Genomic DNA, 23,461 nt, shown 5'->3' with positions numbered 1-23,461 from the left:
TTCCATAATGTGTTGTGCAAAAAATTCATTAAACTGCGTTATGTAAAAAAACCAATAACAGTTTCATTTTTCGATTCGATTAAAAAAATTTGATAATATGCAGCTTCTAAAGATTTTCGTTAAAAAAATATTTGCGACCCCATTCTCAGTCGAAGTTGTTACCTGTCCATTTCAAAGCAAAAACATTGAGTACGGGTACCACAAGGAATATGGAGCACTCTTGGGTAGTGTGAATGCTAACCAGATTATCATGATTTGATCTTGTATCTGTCTAGTTACGTTTGTCATTTATCTTATTTTATCACAATTGACGATGTCCTGAGGTGCAGAGAGGCTAGCAATAGGACAAAGAAATGAGACGGTTGGTTACCGTTGTAGCATAAAATATCGTAATCGCTGGAGAAAGGGAAAAAGAAATTAGTAGGATTAAAACGCGAGAAAAATAAGAAAAGTATTATAAAACTAAGGAAGAGAGGGCTGGCGATGACCAATGTGGTTTGCCGGCATCTTTTTGAGATATTTTCCTCGGCACACAATCATCAGGTCGCGGCTAGTCTAGTGAAGGGTACGATATGAAATACCAAACCACTGGAACTACGGTATATCAATAATCAAATGTATCTTGTTCCCCCCCCCCAAAAAAAATTATGTATATTACAACAAAATCCGTCTTCTAATGTAGTTGAAAACTTAAAAGGACGCTTTATTACTTTCTTCACTTTTCAGACATGTCGTTCTAATATATACTGAAGTTTATCACGCAGCAAGCGTTTTCTTTGGACTAGCCATAAATTATGGCCCTTTTGGACTTAGAGCCTTACAATTAGCACTCTTAATGAAAAAGCGGCGAAAGTTTTGAAAGCACTGAATTATGTGCATATCAAAGTGTAAAAGAATTGTTGATATGAAACATTATTTTAATATGAGTGCAATATTATATTTAGAGTTCTGATGTCAACCGTTCCTGATATCACCTTTGTCAATAGTTATTTTTAGCGTGTTCAATTATTCCAACACAGGAAAAATGAAATAAACATTTATTCTGAGAAAATCATAAACAATATTTTTGTAAGTTTGTATTAGTGGTGGTTGACATGGTAACATGAATTAACATGCTTTTAACAATTGTACAACAACAATTGTAGTTTTCGATTTGGAAGTAAAGGATGTCTTTCAATGGAACACGTTGAGTTCTTGTACTTCTATAAGTCTAGCCAACCTACGAAAAAGACTGGAAAACGAAAAATTGGTCCTATCCGGCATTAAGCTTATGAATAAATTCATTCTGGGACAATGCCGGTGAACTGCATGCTATCAGTCTGAACTCTCTAAATCTAATCTTTTTCTAACTAATCTTTTTTTTTGTAAGGCTTTGGTTGAAATGAAAAAGCTAGTGCCACGAGCGGGATTCGAACCCACGACGTTCGGCTAAATACGACGTTGCACTACCACTCGAGCTATCATGACTTCGATCATCTCGGACATTAACGTCTTATTTATATTTACTCCAGCTTGTTACCCCCTTGATTAGAAAACAAAAGACAGTCATGAGAGAAATCATCTCTCCACATGAAAGGTTGGCAGCCACATTACGATTTCTCGTCACAGGGATGAACTACGAAGAACAAGTTCTCTACTACGATTTCTGCTCAGCGCTTAGGGGTTATCAATACCGCATCTTTCGTTGCATTTGTATCCTTTGTTTTGGAAAGGTCGACCAACTGGTCGAGGGCCGAATTTCTTTTATTTCTATCGTGATAATCATTGTCCACCACGTTCCATAAACATGGTAAACTTTTATATAATTCAATCACCTCAACAATAATATCTCGATTGAATGTCATTACCAATAAAGAATAAACGTTTTTGACTTTTTGAGAATGTACGACGGATATATTTGATATAAGTGACAGAAAGACGGAGACTGCTTAAAAAAAAGCGGATTTTCCCATTCACGACCAACCAGCGCGCCAATATTCCACCGTTCACGCCAGGTTTTTCCATTCTTATACGCGCCATGCCGTCGTCACGCCGTAGATGTTTGCTAGTGGCGCGATGGATTTTGGACCTGTCGAATATTCGGCGCTGCCTGGCATGCCAGTTCAGTTTTGACATTGACATGGTTTTTGGAACGGCGTCGCTCCGTCGAGTGATCATGAATGGTCACCGATCGTGAAGAGTCGGGCTTTGCACAGAAAACGGTAGATGTCTTCACACCCATGCGGGAAAATAGTCTTTCTGAGAGGCGTAGGGAATAGCTAGCATTATGGTTTATGAGCTCATTATGGCTTCGAACCAGGCACCTGGCTACACACAGCCATACGTTATGTGGTTGACAAAGCTCGCAAATTTTTTATCCTTCTTTTTTCTACAACTGCATTCTTCGACGCAACAAATAAAACGTAATATATACAGTTAAACAATAGCATGGGGACAAGAACAGAACCATCCAGTCATACTGTTATTACATCAATATGATGAGTGAGATGGGCTCCATCGTCGGAGACCGTTGTCAAGTAGTGAGGTTGTCGCGGGGTCACGGACGCGTCAATCTTCTTTAGGGATTATTAGATAATATGGTGGATGAAAGTTTTTGGGCGAAATGGTTCATCTGACGAAATAGTTTGGAATGGAACGTTTTGTAGCTGGATTGGGCTAGTTAAGTACAAGAGAAATATTTAGGTCGGTGGTATGATTGGAAACTTAAAATTGACTATTATTCTGGGAATTTTAGATTGATGGAATTGGATTCGATTGAGGTTGGATCATGTCCATTCCTATAATGACATGGATAATCGCTGAGAAAGTATTTTTTGAAATTCCATCCCTAAGGGGATCAGAAGTAGAAGTTTTTACCATAGACCGAAGTGAACTAAAAAAGAGAGGAATTTGAGAAACAAAACATTATATTAGAAAGCCACTGCATCGCATTACAAAGGTACATTTAATCAGACCCACGAAGATGAAGACGCGAATAAAAGCTAGTGAAATTCATGTATTAGAGTTACGTGCTCTGTCTCTTGGTGCTATGAAATTGGTGGATGAACGTTTCCTGGCAAAAGACAAATGATTAGCGTTTGCTCGTTTGCTAAAGGGTCGAGTGGTATTCAAAACAATGGCGACTAAGTGGGTGTTTGTTTGACAAAACATTTTCCGCCTTTTTTAAAAGGCCTTTTAATAGGCCCTAGGATATCTACTTGGAATCTAGTATGATAGTTAATTAACATTCAACCTTTACATAGAAACCATTCGTAAAAGGTCATACAAACTACTAGGATTCCTTTATAGATCATCCCACATCTTCACAGAAACCAATCCTCTAATCTCTCTTTGCACTTCAATAGTCCGACTAGTACTAGAGTTGCTAGTTCTGTTTGGTCTACCCATATCAACATCCAAATGTTAGAAAAATTACAAGCGAAATTTCTGAAATTATTCCCCTTTCGCAACAAACCAAGCTCCTTTAATTTAGATGACCTCCATGCAAGAAGAAATATGTCCGATATAATATTTATCCTCGGCCTTCTTAATAATAATATTGACACCCCGGAATTACTATCATATCTCGGTTTTTCACGTCCCTTCTATCTACACCCGCAATAAAACATATCTACCACCAATTTTCCCGTTCCAACTACACTTCTCGCTCTCCCATATACAGGGTAATGGATCTGGTCAATATGCTACCCAACAGTATAGATATTAATAATATATCTAAAGCCAGTTTGGAGAGGAACTTGCACAACAACGGTCAATTGGTACATATTTTGTATGTGTATATGCGTGTATGTATATGTATGTGTATGTATACCGGACGTGCTGGTTGATTGTTGTGTTTATATTGGTATGTACGGTTAATTAATCTAATTTACAATTGTTCTATTTACTAGTTAAATCTCAAATATTATTTTGATCACACATGATTTTTGAACACAAATTGAAATCTAATCTGCTGGTTGAATATAATACTTATAAAGTTGTAGATGAAAATGAATGAAAAAAAAATTATTGTCAATGTTTAATATTTCGATGTTTTTCATGTTTTAAATGTTCTTTGTCTTTCTTTGTAATTATTGGGCTATTGCCGGTAAATAAATAAATCTGGAAAAACGTAAAATCACCCGGAATTTTAACCGAAGACTGGTAGCGTACATTTCAGTCCGTTTACTGTACTAAATAATAATTATTATTTTATTTGTAATACCCTATACATATTACAAATGTGATTAAAAAAGTTTTATTTTACATGGTCACAACACTAGCATTAATGCCAGCGTTGCACCCAGAGGACACATGCCTTGAGAGACAAGGAGGTCTCGAGGTCACCGTCGACTTAGGCGACCTGGCGGGTTCTGAGGATGGGAATGTGTGGAAAGGGCTCGACCAGAAGGGTTAGGATGGATCGAGAGGTTGGTGTGAAACTTTTGGAATCGGGAACGGATCTGGTCTTTGTGACGTAGTAAGGAGCTTTTTCTGTGGGCTTTTGATTGGAAGGATTGGATGCGCTGGATGTTGGTGCGGGTCGCAGTAAAGCTTGTATAAATTACTTTCGTTTTGACGATAGATTTTGGTCCTAGAAGTCTTCGTAGTTGCCCATGTCTTCTGTTGACCCCCCCCCCCCCCCGAGTCTTCTGCTTATTAATCCTTGGATAAGGATTCCATGTCAGTCTCATGTTTAGGTACAGTCCTAAGTATCTGACTTGAATGGACGTCGGTATCTCTTTGTTGTTGATGTACAATGAAAATGTTCTATGTCAGAATCTGGGTATCCTCGTGTTTTAACACGATCGTAATAGTGGTAGGTGGAACGCAGGCGTAGTCGAGCCGGTTTAAACATTTGGGGCTTTGAAGTTTCCCGACTGCCGATTAGAGGATGGACGTCGAGTCACGTCCTCGGCAAAAATGAAGAAGAGTGCTTGAAGATGTTTGTCGGCCGGCTGGCCGGGTGGGTTGCGGTCGAGTCGGGCGGGCGGACGTGGGCTTCTCGTGACCCGGATCGCCCCTCCAGGGCCGGTCCGGCGCGGTGGCGGGGGTGGGGGGAAATTCATTGACGGAGTGTTTTGGAGCGGGGCCGGCCGAAGCGCTGTCCGCGAGGGCTCAGAGTCAGACTCAGTTCCCTCCAGGCAGCCTCTCAATCCGCTTCTGTTCAGGGCCAAACCATGGCGGAAGAGGAAGCGAACGCTAACGATGACGCCGACATGAGCACGCAATTCGGGCAGGGGGTCCGCGGTCGCAAGGGTGCCCTCAAGAAGAAAAACGTCTACAACGTTAAAGGTCACAAATTCATTCCGAGGTTCTTCAAACAGCCGACCTTTTGCAGCCACTGCAAGGACTTTATATGGTGAGTCCTGAACAATGAGAAAATTTGCCAGAAAGCTTTCCACTAGGGCCGACTTTCGCCTTTCGAAGGGCCGCCTTTACGCCGGCAAGGGCTCGGCTCGAGCGCGGATTCGGGCGCGCACCGCTCAGTCGGACGACGCGGCTCAGTCGAAACTTTACACTTTACGATTTTAAAGTCGGGCAAGGGCGAGAGGAGGAGAAATCGTGGAACGGAAGAAAACCGAGCGAGCAGAATGACCTAGTGTTGCCAGAAATAATCAATTCTTCTCCTCCCCCTGCATGCTCACCGTCACTGCCGTGGGCCGTTATCACTCGCCCGTATTTTCATCCTTCCTCACCGATATTTGCAAAATTATCTTTCTCACCTAAAACCCCCTCGACGCGTTCGCAAACCGATTTTTGACATTTTTCGCACAAAAATCCATCGACAATAAATTATGAACCGACTGTTTTTATTTTGCAAATCGAACACACCTCTTTCCCTTTATTCCGTTGTTTAAATTGTATTTTATTAGGCAAATGACCAAGTTTCTATTTTAAGCGAAGGGGTTTTGAAACGGGCGTATCGACTGTTTTACACGTACCGCTTAATTAATCCGAACTTCATTATCTGGACCTTCATTATTAGTTTCACTCCTTTCGATGAAGAATCATTTTTTAGCATTTTCATTTTTAGGATGGTCAAAAGAATGAATTAATTCATCTTCTTCATGTTTTGAACTTTCTTTACTTAACTATTTCAAAAATGGCGATGACAATCTCTATAGTGCGATTTCTTTTATTAGGCGAATTTAAGGTGTTAAGTGTGTAATAATAAAAAGTGAAATTGCTTCAAAAACTTTTATAAAAAATATCAAGTCCAGAACTTGGCTTTTTCTTTAATTGCTCCAGCGTTAAAAAAATAATGTAAAAAATGTCGAATGGCCCTGAACTCAAAAGCTCATGTTTCGGACGACACATCCTCTTTTGCTGAAAAAGTTTAATGTATATCGAAATTTAACAGTTTTTCAAAACCTGGGATGTATCACAACACCAAATTATCTATCTCTTACCTATGGTTTCGATTTTACTATTTTGTGCGATGTCGTGTTTGCCCTTGATTTATCTTTGGTCTGGGTTGTGTTGCTCCGAATGGATGCTGCTATGCCTTCACTCTTTTTCGAGCGCGAATCCTTCAGGTGTTTTTCCCCGTTTTTCATCTGGGTTTCGTTTTTTTTGTTGTGTAAATTCATATTTTTGAAGAATTCCTTTGGTCCTTTCCTTTGTATATCTCTTTATTTAATTTCTTGGCATTTTTAAGTTCTGTCGATGGTGCTGCTTTCTCTGGTGCCAAAGACACATTTCTCCTTTTTTAGTTTGCGAGAGTTCCCTGTAATTCTTTAATAATAAGTTTGTCATACTTAATTATAGAGAATTTTCCATTTTTACGGGCCTCCATCATCTCTGTATGAAATAGCTTCCTACTAACCACTACATCCATTGGGTAGTCGTAGTCGGTAGATATAAACCACTCAAAAATGAATAGGATATTGCCAATTTTGTAGTATTTACTTTCCATAGCATTTTTTTTATTATGAATTGAATTAAAATTTATTAGAAATTATTGTTTTTTACTGAAGGAAAATTTAATGAAGGGATTTGGAAAAATAACAAAATAAAATGTTTTCATTCCATATATTTTTCATTGAGGGCAAAAATGTTTTTGACACAATGGCTTTTGTTAGTTAAAATCTGTGCACCTGTTAGGCACTGTTAATAAGGTTGTCACTAATTTCATAAGAAAATCAACCCATAGATGTTGCGAGGTTGCACTCAGTCGTTGCAGATCAACTGGCTGCGGATGGTGATCGAAAAGCCTTCTCTACACCGCATCCCACATGTGCTCAATGGGGTTGAGTTCTGGAGACAATGGGGGAAGGGGGCAGATGGGAAATTCCAAGGTTTTCTAAAAGTTGATGAACAACTCTGCCTCTTTGAAGTCTGGCATTGTCATCAAGAAATCGAAAATCTCTGTCAATGAGATTTCTGGTTTGAGGGATGTATTCTTTGATAATTTCTTGGGCATAACGGACTGCGGTGAGGTTGCCTTCAACAATATAGAGTCCAGTTCGGCTTCCAATATAAATCCAGGCCCATTACACCGCCTCCTCCAAACTGCACTTAAGGGAGCACGAACTAGGGCATTGTACGCATCCCCTGTTCTCGGGAGAACAGACAACAACTCATCAGTAAACATAACAGTATTCCAATTGGTGTTCTCTTCTAGGCGCTTGCTGCACCATTTTCTCCTGATTTGCGGGTGGTGGGCTGTTGCTGCAGGTCATCGCAAAGGGACATGTGAGGACAACATCCCACCCACAACGATTCTTAATATTAATAGGCTTTACTGAAACATCTTGTACTTCATTTACGATCTGGCGGGCACTTGGAAAGGGCTCCATCTTGCAGCAATGACAATATTTCTGTCCTACCGTAGGGTCGTAATGCGCTGAGATCTACTACCGGGCCTCCTGTTGGCACTTCAGTCTCTCAGAATCTGGCTAAATCCCGGGAGAACACGCCCTGAGAAGCGCCAATTGCTCATTCTCTCTCGTACTCCATAACCCATTCTCATGAATCATTATCACATTAATTTTTGAACTTCTGGTTCTGGATGTCTTTACATGGTTAAAGAGTATACGACTGGATTTAAATGGTGAAAAGACAAGAAAAGGTGTTTGTTTACAAAATGCGTAATCTTCGAGTGTACTATTCTTAGCAAATCCGTTATTAAAATTGGGGATTAACATTTGCATTTTCTTTTTTGTTTCATCCAACTAACAAGAATATATAGGATAATTTAATTAAAATTAATAGAATAAGAATAAATTACAGATATCCCTATTCATTTTAAGCAATTTATATCATGTCTCTGTTATACGTACCCAATAGTACCAGCCTGAACTTGCCAAGCTGGTTTTCCAATTCTCCGAATGTTGTTAATATATGACTGCAAATTGAGACATCAACTTTGTTGATTAATATTTCACAATTTTCAATTAATATATTTTATTTAATATATCTGGCCTTCAGTTCTTCCTGATCAAGACCTTCATGATATCTTTAAGTTTTCTTGAAGGCCGAAAATCGCAAAATTTCGCTTTCTTAATCCCGTTCATGGTTTATAAGTGGTTAATAAACAAAAAGTAATTTTTTAGTTTGGTATTTCCGATCGTTTTGGTCTGCTTACCCTCCCTGCGGACAAAACTCGGACCTAAACAACGAAATAAATAGACGAAAAAGGTTGGAATAAACCAAAGTGCAGACAAACAAGGAAATCTCATAATAAAAACAGTACAAAGAAAAGCATAATTAGAAAGAAAAATAAGAACATAATTAGATGACAATTCAATTTAAGTAGTAAATAAAATTGTATATTTTCGTTCTTCTCTGACCCTTAGCAAAACAAGTGTAGTGAAGAGACCTGCTATTTCAAGGTAATATGTACATATGTAAAAAACAAAAAAACAAATAAAAAATACATCAACAATAGAAAAAATGGTAGCTTAGATATCAAAGTTATTAGATAATTTGTTGGAGTAGTGAGGAGAAGGTCAACAATGAGGTAGTTTAGAAAAACACCTTTTTCATTTTTTTGCCGATGTTTCGAACATAGTTGTAGTGAATAGTTTGAACAGCAGAATACAAATTCACAACAATTTCACACTAAACCAATATAACATCACAAGAACAGCACGACACTTTATATGAGTATGAAATACTTGGTTCAAAATGTATATTTACAGCTGTATTGTATTTTTTCCAATCAACATATTTTGTAATTCACCCAGGCCCTGAAGGTGACCCGAATAAAGGTCAAAACGTCGGCACGAAAAAAGAAAAGGTGTTTTGCTAAACTACCTCATTCTTGACCGCTCCTCACGACTCCAACAAATTATTAAACAACCGGGTCACTTAAAAAGTTCATGTATATATGTATATACGTAATTTCAAGTTTTTCTACTTCCTTTTTCCTGTTGGTCTTTCCTTCCGAAACTCGCCCTTGATTTGTTGAATTGTTTGTCTCGAATGAGTGGATTCCGCTGATACCTCATTTTCGTCCTGTATTTTTGACTAGATACTCATTGATAGTGTGATGAGTGACACAGAAGGGCACAGGTTAGCGGAATAGCTACTACCTACCTACCTTTCCTTTCAAGGGTGTTCGATCTTTCCTTGACCTATACTCCCACGTGTCCTAGGACCCAGCAGAGTGTGACTTTATTTTGAATGAATTAATGATTATTTACGTGATTTAAGCGCAATACATATAACAATGAAGTGTAGGGAAAGTAAAGTAGCGCTGTAACTTCCCACTACAATACGACTTCAATATGAACAGTTATTTAGCATAAAAGATAGTATCGTAGAATTTTTTTATTACTGCGATTCTTTATTTTGCATACCTAATCTATTTTGTTTAGTTTTGCAATTTTGCACCATCTATGAGCGAATAATGTTTGAACTTAGTGCTTTGATGGCTGCTGGGCTATCTGACATGATAGCTACATTCTTGTTTTTGTACCCTTTGTTAAATTGAACATCTCGCTATTCCATCCTTACTTGGGTTCTGAGTATTTGGTTCCAGAACCGAAAACTCCTGCACCTGTACTTTCCTGCCTACTCGATCCGTGTGCCTACTAGATACTAGATTAGTGACCATCAGATGTGTCGTTTTCAACGATCCTTCCTTTAACGAGGGTATTTCAATTACGAGGTTCTATGAACCCTCGGAGTGCCGGTGCTTTTATTTTTGTTAAATTATGTCGGGTTCGAATGCAGGGCCGCTGGATTCGAACCCAGGACAATTACCTTCCAGTGATAAGCACCGTGTCAACGCCTTAACCGCAGTTGCCACCGATGCCTCTCTTCATCCCTAAAATACAAACTGGTTAATGTGGAAAAGCAACAGTTGAAAATTGACGCCGCACTTCAATAAAAAAAAACCTCTTGTCGAGCAGTACAAAAAGGTTTATCTAGCAGAAACAAACGTGTGTGCCAGTTTTGGCACGATAACGTTTCTTACTTTTCAACGTCGTGCTTTCGCCGAACGTCGAATTACACCGACGTTTCCGTAAAATAACCGTATCGAATTACGGTTAAGAACGTTCTAGAAGGAGAGAGATATGGCCATTCTAATAACGGCAATAATAAGTGAAGAACAAACGTTAATAATTATTATTCGTCTGACGTGGGTTATTATATTTTGTACTATCTTCCTGTTGACTTTAATAAAAGGCTTTCACGAAATGTAATATAAGATAAAGTAATTGAAATAATTTTTGTTTACATTTTTGTTTTACGTTATGGAATGTAAGAAGGCGCAAAATTAAAAATTGCTGTCATAATTCGAATTCTACGAAAGGAGAGCTAAGCAGGAATTTGTTTACATATCTGAATAAGCTGTAGTTTTTAAAGTATATTCTTATTCGCGAAGAAAGATTATATTCCACGTGTAAATGTTTCAGATTTCAGTTTTACTTAAATCGATTTATCGTTAATAAAAATAGATGTGTGATTTTTTCGTGTCGTTCACCATTATGAAATGAAAGTTTTTATGGATGGTGTAAGCAAAAAAATTTTGAAATACATACAAAGATAAAAGAAACGGAACACTCGTATTGCTGTTTATTACAAACTGTACATATTTTTTCGTTATATTAATTACAACAAATTTATTTTAATGTAACCCAAATCAAACGAGACCAGAAATTCATGAGTTTTACTCAAAAATATTTAATTATGATCCTTTGAAAGAAATTTTTACAAAAGACTGGAAAATCATTTAGTGATAGATTAATATTTAACTACAAAATTATTACCTAGTTTTCTCTTAATAACACGTATTATATCCTCTTGCTTCGCCCAGGACAAGTCTCTTAGGCACCGCGTAAATAAGAGATCGGATTTCACCTTTTGAAACAGCATCCCATTCTTCAACAAGAGCGGTTTGAAGCTGTTTAAAGCTTGTTGGAGGTGGCGAACGACCCGTGTTTTATAAGATTCATGCGGGGAGAACATACTGGACAAATCATTCTCGTAATCACTACATCCTACAAGTAATGGGTGATAACTCGAGCATTTACATAAAGTTGTACCTAATAAATCGAGCGAATGGGTCCACTGCTTCTAGAAGAACTTCCATGATGTACATTAGTGCAGTCAAAGATTTATTCTGTATGATAATCGTTCGGTAAGGGCATGGACGTTGATTCCACCCCATACTGAATGTCTTTGAAAAGGCTGTGACTCACGCATGGCACATGAAGCAAAGCATTCTCCAGTTCTTCTCAACAGACGGTTCCTGTTATCTGATTGGCACAAACCAAACGGGCACTCATCTGTGAAGAGAACAGCCCACATTGTTCAAATGTCCAAACGAGATGCTGATTTGCGAACAGTAGCCTTTGTATTCGAGAGTAAGTAGAAGTAGATAACCTGCGGGACATCTAGAGACTAGGCTATTTTCATGAATCCTTCTGATGACTGTTTTAGCTGTAGCTCACCCTTATATTACGGACCGATTGAGTACTACCTTTAAAGAATTAAAAGACGTTCCCTAGTGCGGTAAGGGCAATAAAATGATTGCTCTAGCCGTCGTATATCGTTGTCGACTACTACCTCCCTTCCATCAAGACTTCCGGTGGCCCTAAACCGTGGATGGTAAAGCGCTGCAGACACAAGATACGGGCTATGTAACGGACGCTACGTCCGTCGTGTGTCCTGCGCTTTAAAAAAAAGTAAAAATTAATTTTTTACTAAATCTATTGTTTCATCAAAGAAAACAATTTAAAAAACCAATTTATTCACTCGACAAGTTCTCTTTGGAAAGAATGAAATCGAACTGATTTCCTCTATTTTTAATTTAAAGCGTGTAACAAGACTAGCAAAATTTCATAGGCAAACTAGAAGTTATCAATACTTTGTTTACGCTTTAGGTCAACTCTTAATCTTTATATCTAGTTATTATGGAAAATAAACAAATGAAGTGTCCAGATTTTTGTCCTGAAGTGTATGTACTACTAATTTTCGGTTCGTATCCTGTGCCATGGTCAAATCCATAGTTTATTTCTGGAAAATATTTCGACATTATTCTTTTTCTTAATTACTTAATAGACTTTTATTTTTATGTAATTATTTTATTGTTAATATTTACTTTTAGAGTTATAATATGAAAACATTTTTTTTTTAACGAGGGAATTTCAACTATGAGGTTATATGAACTCTTGGTGTGCCGGTATTTATAAAAAAAGCTCATTTGTATGTCGGAACATTTACGTTACTGTGATTAGTGGAAAAACAATTTTAAAGCAAGTTTAAAAAACACAAAAAAACTGACATGCCACGTGGCTGCTTGTACATGGAGGTTACAATTCTGACACTGTTGTTAACTATTGTTATTGAAACTGTTATTTAAAGACTAATGTAAAATGTAATTAGCGTTATATTGCCCAAGTATGTATGTACTTGAAAATGGCAAAAAAAGCCGAAACGACGTATATTTGAAAATGTCTCTCACCATTATCAAAAAAAAAAAAAAAAAGCTTTGGTAAAATTAAACAGTACATGAAAAGGAAACAAGAATTACAACAAAATCGAGGAAGGGATGAGTTTTATTAAAATTTTAATTTCGGTACGACTGCAAATTTACCTGGAAAAATAGAAAAAAGACATTTAAGTTGTGACCCTAGGCAATAAAGATGATGTACAAAACGAAATACTGTTTGCCCTTTGTTCGTAAATAAATTTTTTTTTTACGGATTGGCATTTTCAGTTCTAAAGGACGATTTCAACTGGAAAATCCACAAAATAGATTAAGAACTGTTTCGAAGTGCCGCAGTTCATGAAAAAAAGGAAACAAATTATTACTCGTCAAACTGTGACTTTTCCGCAACATATTGAGCATTAAGGATCGCCAGGATCTAGTATAATTGTTGCCCCTCAGGGAATCCCTTCACAACTGTCCGTTCAAGTCCCAGTCAGAGTGGGATGGCATCCTCCCCGACCTCCTTGCCCGACGAGGCTAAACCGCAATCACTTAATTTTTTAAACGGTCGTCCATCAGGAAGTAACGTTACTTTCGCGGTCACGTTTCGACCCGACCTCATCGTTTTCCGTTCAGAGTAACGTTGTCAAAGATGGACTTGGAGGTAGACGAACGTAAACAATAGACGGTGTAATTATTTGCTTTCTTGTGATTGACACCAAGGGTTCGTTGTTAGTTTTTGCATTGGTGGACGTTTACTTAGGAAATCCATCGATTGATTGTAAATCATGTCGTCTGACAAGTGAGCGGCAGAAATTATAGAACAATTATTATGCTATTTTGTGTAGTCTAAATTGATTTTCTTTTTATTCCGGTTTGAATTGGTGGTGAAATTAGCATTATTACAAACTTACATAAAACATTACACTTTACATAAAAAATTATGAATCAATTTAAATTATTACTTTGGTTAACTAGGACCAACTGAAACATATGGATTAATACAATAATTAAAATTTTTTTCTTCAAATTTTTTGTATTTCTTGTTTATTCAAAACCTCGATCAATATTTTTGTCTGGACCGATGAAGCCAAAGAAGCCATAAGAACGAGAATATGTGTAAACAAGATTACAGAAACTCGTAGGTTTTCTTGATCCGTGAATTTCATGTCTGTGTTGTTTTTTTATTTGTGGCGAGGTATCTCACGAAGTGGTACGAAACAAAAAATAAAAGAAAACGGAACAAAGTAGAGAAGTACATAATTTATAGATTATTTGATTTAAACAGAATCTACAGATAGTTTTAAAGAAATTTATCGACAAATAAATTCGTAATTACACTGAAAATTTGTGTCTATCTCTTTTTAAAACTAGGTTTCGATCAGCTGCAATTTTCATCCCACAAAGTTTCTTCTTTTCTACTTTGCATTAACTTTAATAAACAAGGCCGTATTGTGTTAACACAAAAGTTCCCACTACGCTAAATGTATAAAACCGGCCGTTTTACAGCTACGGTCGTAATCTTAATTATTTTGCTTCTTCGTTTATCTTGGTTGGGCAGAGTTTCAGTTTGAACAAAAACAACCAGACTCATATAAATTCCAATTTAATACATTTTCGAAACCTTAGGGCTGTCTCCTCAGAACTATAAACATTATTTCGTGGCAAAGTTTATAGTTCTGGGGAGGAAGGTCGTAAGACTTCGACAATGCATTAAATTGTAATTTATATGAGTCTTGTTGTTTTTGTTCAAACTAAAACCCTACACACAGCATAATCTTAATTATTTTGATGTTAGCAAAATCGTGTTAGTATAAATAACCCAGAACTTAAAAATATTGTTTACGTGTAAGCACAAACTAAGAGAATATTCATTTCGTCAAATAAGGAAATTCACTCCTCAACCCGTTTTTTGTATATAATTTTTTAAAATAAGGACATTAAAAGATAAAGCCCGTTAAAAAACCTAATTGAATTTGCTGGTAAAACTAAATTTTAATGGCGTACAATTTAATTGGTTTCTGTGGCACCTATATTGTAATATATACGAATTATGGTATCGACTTTTGGTGAATCGATAAAGAAAAATAGAAGATTTCCCTACTAACGATCATTTTTATATAATTATTTATTTAATTTGAAAGTAAAAAAAGTCAGGGAAAAACAGTTTGAAAATCAGAACTTCGAAACTAAAATAATTTAAATTGTTAATAATATGAAAAACTATTCACAATTTTGAAAGTCAAGTATAATAAAATTGAAAAATTTCATTATAGAGAATGCTGTTTCGGTACTTGAGGGTTATAGAGGTTTTTAAATGAATATACTGCTTGTGTTGTGTCTGTGTGTTTTTATGTTAATTTATTGGAATGAATATAATTTATTAGCTCGAAAGGAAGGGGTTGCTTAACTCCGCCTTGAGGACTATCTTGTGACTTGGGTGAGTGTGTGACGTCTGGAGAGTAAATTAAGTTAAGCTAAGGCACCTCGGGGCTATAGCGATTTTTAAATGTATGTACTGTTCGTGTCATGTTTGTATGTGTTTGTGTAGTGCTTAGGTTGTATTTATGTTAACCTGTTGAAATGAAAGTAATTTATTAATGTGAAAGGAGTTGTTTATCGCTGCCCCAAGGAATATCGAGTACGCTAGGGGAGTGTGTGATGTTTGGAGAGTAAAATAAGTTATTAGCGAGAATGGAATGGGTTCGACCCCGCCCCGAGGAATATCAAGTACTCTGGTGGTATGAATGTGACCGGACTTGTATGTTTGTGGTGATAAGTATATATTGTATGTTTTATTCTGTAGTTTACAACCTGATGTACAAATGAAAGGTTGGCATTATAGGATATCGACTTAGTTTTGATATAAAAGCATATAGTCAGTAATAGATCGATACGCTCAAATGGCTGCAGGCTGAAAAATACGCGTGAAAGTCCAGAAAGAGAAGTGCAAACACGCAGAGGGCCGGCGATGACCTCAGCTGTTTGTCGACGACCCTCGATTCTATATAATTCTATTTATTTAATAATAATAAACGGATTACCTTGAACAAAATTGTCAATCCTAACACATTATTTAATATGTAATTTTTAACTATACATATGTAATTGACTAATTAGTTGCTGATTAGGATGTTGTGGCCTTATTTTAAAGCATTCTACCACGTTTCTTCTACTAAATTGTTTTTGATGGATTGATGCAAAATCGAAATCAATATTGTGTAAACTAGATGACTTCTTAGTACTAACATATAGTTCTTTGAAGTTCGATAGACTTTCCAATAACTTCAATTCCTTTTGTACGATTGTTTGGGTACTTCAAAGTCCTTGGACTATTCGAATATCTTTTTTTATTGTTTTTGTTATGAATTATAATATTTCAAGTGTATATTTGTGTATGCAAATTTAAATTTAATGCAGGTTCTGCCTAACAGATGTGTTATGTTCTGTCATTTGGAAAATGAAACGAAGTTGTTTTCTAAGCCTCGAACCCTTTAATTTTAGTTGCGTATAAACTTCACAATTTAATCCTCCTAATTTAAATTCCCTGAAAGTTTATACACGATTGCTTAAACGGTAAAAAGGACTCGGTTCTTAAGTGAAAAAACAAAAGTTTGAAGTCCGATGTAATTCATTTGATACTATTTTTGAGAAAAATTAAAAACGTGAATTATTTTTTGAAAAATGGATTTTTGTTTCATCTCGTTAAAAGTGAAAAGCAGGATGAAACAATTCTTACATAATATTTTTTCAAATCTCCAAAACTTCCCAATTTCTTAAAGCAATGTAGTTTACCTTAAGTGTTGCTTCTAAGAGTTCAAATTAGTTAACAATTTCCAATTAATATTTTTTAATCTTCAATTTCACATAACTTTTTTTCGACGTGTTTTATGTACGTGAGCATTATTATTCGTAGGGAATTTTGGTAAAGTCCTTCAATTGATGATATAACTAAGAGCTAACGTTTGAAAATAGGTCACTGGGCGAGAGTATCGTTTGTATGGGAACAATAATGAGAGGTCACGATCGAATTATTGCTGTTTTGGGATTTGATGTGATACCACCAAATGTAGAAGGTATAAATGTCGTGACGAGTGATATTATATTGGAAGAGGATAACGTTACAGGCTCTTACCATGCTAATTAGTGCAGTAGTTAATTTTGAGAATTTTTGTTACCTTCGCTGGCTTTCTAGACGTTCTCTTCCCATTGCTGTTTTTCAAAATACGGTCGAGGTGACTCGGGTAAGAGTAGTAACTAGTACTACAAAACTCTAAGATGTCCGAGGTCTCAGTACGCCGCCTAGGAGTACCACTTGTACACTCCAAAAGTAGTCCTTATCCTTCTTAGTCTTAAGAAGATGGTGTTTTATTATCAAACAACGGCAAGCTCGATATGAAAACCATTATTTGGAGTGGCCAAAGGTGACGCATCGTTTCATCGGCGGTAATGTTAGATGATATAGCATAATCTCATGAGGAAAGGAATGCGCAGCTGACGACGTGCAGATTGATACAACTTTAGAGTTGTTCTTTTTTCATCGCTTGCTTAAAGCACGGGTACGTTCTTTTTGTTCACATGTGTTTTAACTCGCATCCAAAACATCCAAAGCGCTAAAGTAGCTCGGAAGTTATATAACCGGACTGAGCTTTTCTTTGCCCGTGAGTAGAAACTTCATTACCATCACTCCAACATAAAATGGTTCCATCATCTACTTGGCTGAAGTATACAGGCTATCTTCTGTCACTATCAATATTTTCATGTATATTGAATCGGCAATGTCCTGCTAATATACCTTAAAAAATATTAAGATTTTCCCAGGATTTGTTTTAGCAGATGCGAGACGATTAAAGTTTAAAGTTTGCCGGCTTGTCTCCTGGGTTGTTTTTCTATCTTGTATTGTCTTTAAGTTGATTCATTCAGCTGACAGTTGGTTGTTACAATATTTTTATGATATTTTGATTTATTATAAACCGTAATAAATAAGATAACTAAGAGAAAAAAAGAAACGAAAGAAAGCGTGGTTGATGTATGAACGCAATATATGGTAAGAAGTGCATCACTCACCTCGTCCACCTTGGCAGGATAGTTTGTTTATTAATTGTGAGAACCTACGCTGTGTAAGTTCCAGCAGGTAATCGCAGCAAATCACTGGTCCGAGTCATTTGATTTCATTCACCGACATTTTTTCTATCGATCTGTTTGTTCACCTCTTGCTCTTCATACAGTTGCATGCATTTTATGGCCTTAGAATTTCAAACGATGTTTCACCATACCGACCATACTTCAACAATTATACATGCAATTATCGAGTATTTCCGTGTGAGCAGGACTTAGAGAGAAATTTTAAACGGCTGAATCCAAGACACTCTAAACTTCACGTTTTATCCTTTCGAACGAAATGACTGGCGTATTCCGTCATTTACAATCTTATTTATTTATTATTTAAAAATTACGTTCATAATAAACACTATTAATGCGTAATTTGTCTTAAAAAGTTACATCCGTTAAGTCCGTAAGTTACATAAAAGTGGTACAAGCTAATTTATTGTCTGTAAGTGATCTGTCCGTTCGAAGGTCGGTTCCGAAAGTCGAAATATAGAGAAGGAATTAATATTACGATCGTCAAGGTGTACAACTTTAAAGTGATCGCCAGAACCCATTTTTAGAATTCTTCGGGAAGTTGGTGTGCTGCATCATCTGTTAAAAATACTGTGCTTGTATTTTGCGATGTCATAACACAGTCACCGTTTCTGCCGTTCTTTTCAAAAGATTTTTAAAGGTCCGTAATTACGAAACGAACTATTAAATCAACACTTTGAATGTGTGAAAATTTGTTTATATACAATTAGTGCGTACTAATTATATTGGTAGTCATTACGCTACTTGTTCTTTTTTACACTTTAAACAGAATAATTTTGACCTAAGATTTTATTATTATTGTTTAATTAATTTACCATTCATCGTAATAAAAGTTTATTTACGATTTCTTATATGCGTCAGAAACGGTATGCGGTGTTATTTTGTGGACTTTTCAAACTTTTGTCACTTTTAACGTTTCAACAACCAGATTTTACGGAGTCCGATTTCAACTGAAAACTACTCCTTATGAACAATACAATTACCTGCGAGTAACAACAATAACAATGATTTTTCCAATTCTATTTAAATATGTACCCATGTATGTGATACACTTCACGCTTTGTTCCAAAGGATTTATTATGCGTTATACACTCAAAACTGGACACTTGTATTTTATTTGTTTATTTTCCATAATAACTGGATATAAAGATTAATAGTTGACCTAAAACGTAAACGAAATATTAATAACTTTTTGTTTACATAAGAGTGTTACTAATCCTTTTACTCCTCTTAGATTAAAAATAAAGAGAATCAGTTCAATTTCACCCTTTACAGAGCCAACTTGTCGAGAGAGTTAATTGGTTTTTTAAATTGTTTTCTTTGATGAAACAAGAAATTTGAGAAAAAATTAATTATTACTTTTTTCTTAATAGCATGGGCCAACGAAGGACGCAGTGTCCGCTACATAACCCAAGTTATGGGTGTGCCGCGTTTTACCATCTACTATGGTCTACAGCGGTTTAGGGCCACCGGAAGTTTTGATGGAGGAGTGGTAGTGGTCGACCGCGATGTACAACGGAGACAATCGTTTTATTTCCCTTACCTCACTACGAAACGTCATTTAACGGCTTTCTTTATAGGTAGTACCCAATCGGTTCATAATGCAAGGGTGAGCATTAAAACAGTCATCAGAAGGATTCATGAAAATAGCCTAGTCTCTAGACGTCCTGCATCAGGCTATCTACCTTTACTTACTCTTCTACTGGAGAGGCATCGAATAGAAAGGCGACTATTCGTAAATGAACCTCTCGCTTGAACACTTGAACAATGTGGGCTATTGGTTGCCGGTTTGGTTTGGGGCGATTAGATGCGCTTTGCTTCATGGGCCACGCGTGAGTCACAGACAATACGTGCAGTATATGTAATATTGGGTGGAATCGACGACCATTCACTCTTACGGGAATGTATTATACAGAATAGATAGTTGACTGCAATCAGGAGGAACTTCTTTCTTTCTCACTCTCTCTCTCTCTCTCTCTCTCTCTCTCTATATATATATATATANGTTATATATATATATATACATTCTATTTCTACGGTTTAGATTTTTTTACGTGTTCTTTTTCATGAAGCACTTTAAAGTTCCAGCAGTCCTCTCTGGGTAATCCTGGAGTTCTTTTCCAGGCGCATTCTATCCAGTTCGCATATGTAAGGATTCTGATTCATCGTTCCAATACCAAGCCGGTGAGCAACGGTTCCTAAGATGTTTTTGGGGCACCAGTTGATGATTTCGTTTGTACTTGTCGGACCTCCCCTTTTGCACAATACTAATTACAGTACAATCATAATTGTTTAGATTTCCTCTTGAGGCCTTTGGGGTGATATACTTACAGTTTGGTCGTTTCGATCATTTGGGTCTGTCTAAACGCGCTGCTTTGGTCTGTCAGACAGGATTTGGCTTCTCACCAGTAGTGGGTCTGGGTTACATGCAAGGTGAGCAGAAGAGAAATACTGGGTATGCTGAAATGCCGAATGTCTATCAGAATGAAACCGCGATGGTCGGAAATGACCAAACAGGTTCATTTCCAACCCGATCCGTCTTCCTTCACCACTCCCTTTTTTAGTTGACGTTCTTCGCTCTCGTTCCGTTTATTGCCGTTGGCAAGGGAGAAAATAATCGGAAAGATTATATATAGATTCTTTTCAATTAATTAAAGCTTTGGTTGAAATAAAAAGTCGTGTCACGAGCGGGATTCGAACTCACGATCTTCGGCTAAATACGCCGCAGCTCTCCCACTTGAGCTATCTATTGTGACTTTGTTCCACTCGAACACTAACTTCCCATCTCTACAACCCCCACCTTTTTGAATTTTCCCTCCTTTTTGCCATTTTTCAATCTCGCTCGTGACACTGACTTTTTTATCTCAACCAAAGCTTTAATTTATTGAAAAGGATTTATTTGGTCAAGCGGACCACGAAACCTAATACAATTATATATAGATATATTATCAGTGAATATCCAGGCGTGTGCTAGTTGAAGATTTTGTAAGTACATCTTGTGTCGGGGAGAGCAACTGAAACTAGAATATTTTTCTTACTGAATCACTGTATTGACAACTTTCTATCAGCTATGGAACATGGGGCAATGTAGAAGTTAAGTGACCGGCAATACCCCCTCCTTCCCTGCATCTCCTGCACAATACAATAATAATTAATTAAATTTATTACTTCAGCGACCAAATCCGATAACTCGAAATATATTTTCTGTTGGCTAAGTGTAGCGATTTATGTATTAAGTTCAGAATGTTTCACAAGTGCGTTCAATTTAAATAAAAGTTTAAAAATTAATAAACGGAAGCAATGTAATATTAAAAGTTTTCCTTCCACAAATAAGAAAAGTTGAGGTAATGTAACTTCAAAATTACATTCTGAAGACGACAAGAGTGTGTTGAATAAGGTCGAGCGTTTGATTGGGGGTCCTGCTAATATATACCTAAGTTTGAACTTGCAATATTTGTTCGCACATTTCATCGAAGCATTGCGGACTTGGACGAAGCAGGCATACCTTTCCCCCAAAAAGGAGATGTAATTTTCTATTCCAGTTTGGTTACCGGACGGTTGTCTTTTCTTTTCGCAATTTTGAAAACGAACGGACTCCGTTAACGCTCATGTTTTTTTACCGGTTGCCGCTGTGAGTTGGCGCCTCACCAGTTGTTCGATCACTCATGAAGACGTCGTTTAGCTTAGGCTATTTTTGTTTCTAAAACAATACTAGACAGAGGCTTGTTTTCATAAAGCAGATGTGGAGAGACTATTTTTCTTTGGTTTATATGTTTTGGCAAATAAACGTATATTCGTGAAAGTGATAAATAAATTAGCCGGCTAATTGGTACACGGACATCTGTAACACACCATTCTATTTTGGCCTCTATTATGTTTAACCCGGGTTAAAAGAGACCCTGTTTAGAATTCTCATCACGTTTAAGAATCCCATCGATGAAATGAATGCTTATGATATATCACTACGTAAACTTTTGATTATATGATAATAAAAATACTAATATTTTATAAGTAAAACGGTTTTATTTTGGTTTCTTTTTTATTGAAGGTTCCTCGGAGACGATTGGCCATTTCAAACCGGTTACTGTCTGTCTTTGGTCTCCACGTCATGCAAGAGGAATCAGAAAAAGGAAAAAGAATTAACTTGTAATTCTATAAAAAGAGCCACAAAGATCTAACTATACTTGAATTGTCTTTTACTACAAAGGACACTGACCGAACACGGACCTAATCCCGACCCCAATCCCGTTCGTTTGACTTTAACCAGACCCTGGAAAAGGACGTACGCGCAGCACAGACACGCGATTAAAATGGACACCCCATTATTATAAATTGATGAGCATGTTTCAGTATATAGCTAGGTTTAAAGTTTCTCCAAAGAAAATAATTCCTAAACTGTTAATTATTATGTATTATTCATATCTGAAGCTAATTGTTTGTAACAGAGACTTCAATGAAACTTGTAATATATTGTACATAGCAAATACATAAATGTCTATCTAGAAATTTATGATCAAATTGTTATTTGCTCGTACATTAAAAAATTAGGTTATAATTAATGAATTTATTTCATTGAAAGGGGTTTAAAAGTCCTTTTATGAAAACTCGTTTCTCGAAATTCAGACACACAATTGTTTATATTATAGATGTAGCAACCCTGATCGAGATGATCCGTATATTTTCAATGTGCAATTTGGTCAGTCTCGTACCATTCGCCTTAAATAAAAAAATGCCACCGAAGAATGAGTCTTTTATGAAGAAGTTCACGCTCGTTCATTTTTGCCGGGCCTGGATTAACGTAAATGAGAGGGACGACGGGTCGGTTTGACCGGTGTCATTTCCAGTTACAGCCTGAAAGGACACGTCGCACTTGACAATATGGACTAAATTAGCTCCTGAAAATTGACATACAGGAAACAAATATACATATACCAGAATGACATGGTTAAGAACAGAAACAAAATATTGAAAAATAAACGTAAATTTGTCGAATTACTTCCATTCGTCAACATGGTTTTCGTCACCATTTACAATTCATACACTATCACCGCGTTATAAACATCGCCTCCTCCAAGAATGTACCGTTCTTCCCACTTACCCATCCATCCTGTCCGCGCAGGAGTCCAACAATGCCGTGTCCTAAATTTATCCTTTTCTTAGTACATACATAGTTTTGACATCTTTAATCATCTCATTACTTTCCTACAGATGGCATTGCAATACTGTCCTTGCTGTTCGTCCACTACATTATATCCTTTCTACCCTTATCCGTGTGTAAGAAGTAGAGAATATAAGTTAATGGAAATAAATGCACTATCTTCAGTTTACGGCGAGCAATCGTGCCTTCTGTATATCTCAGTAGTACTCCTCTTCCCCTTAACTTTTTATTTCGAATATAGTCGTACTTGGAATTATCATCGAAATATGGTGCTTAGCCAAACCTTTCACAACCAG

At 36.7% G+C, this 23,461-nt stretch overlaps 1 protein-coding gene across 9 annotated transcripts in view; it reads left to right on the top strand.

Annotated features, from left to right (window-relative positions):
• Positions 1–5,097: 5,097 nt before the first annotated feature.
• The window catches only part of LOC106664526 (protein kinase C, brain isozyme), an 85,779-nt gene continuing 67,415 nt past the window's right edge, over positions 5,098–23,461 (top strand). For all 9 annotated transcript variants that reach the window (XM_024226090.1, XM_014390328.2, XM_014390326.2 and 6 more), the window contains exon 1: positions 5,098–5,341. In XM_024226090.1, the coding sequence (XP_024081858.1) occupies positions 5,160–5,341 (182 nt within the window). In that variant the 5' untranslated portion in view covers positions 5,098–5,159. The remainder of the gene's footprint in view (positions 5,342–23,461) is intronic.

The sequence above is a fragment of the Cimex lectularius genome, unplaced genomic scaffold (assembly GCF_000648675.2).
Source record: "Cimex lectularius strain Harlan isolate CLEC.00 unplaced genomic scaffold, Clec_2.1 scaffold112, whole genome shotgun sequence".
Classification (NCBI taxonomy): Eukaryota; Metazoa; Arthropoda; class Insecta; order Hemiptera; family Cimicidae; genus Cimex; species Cimex lectularius.
Note: the sequence above shows the minus strand (reverse complement) of the source record. Positions and strands in the feature narration are given on the sequence as shown.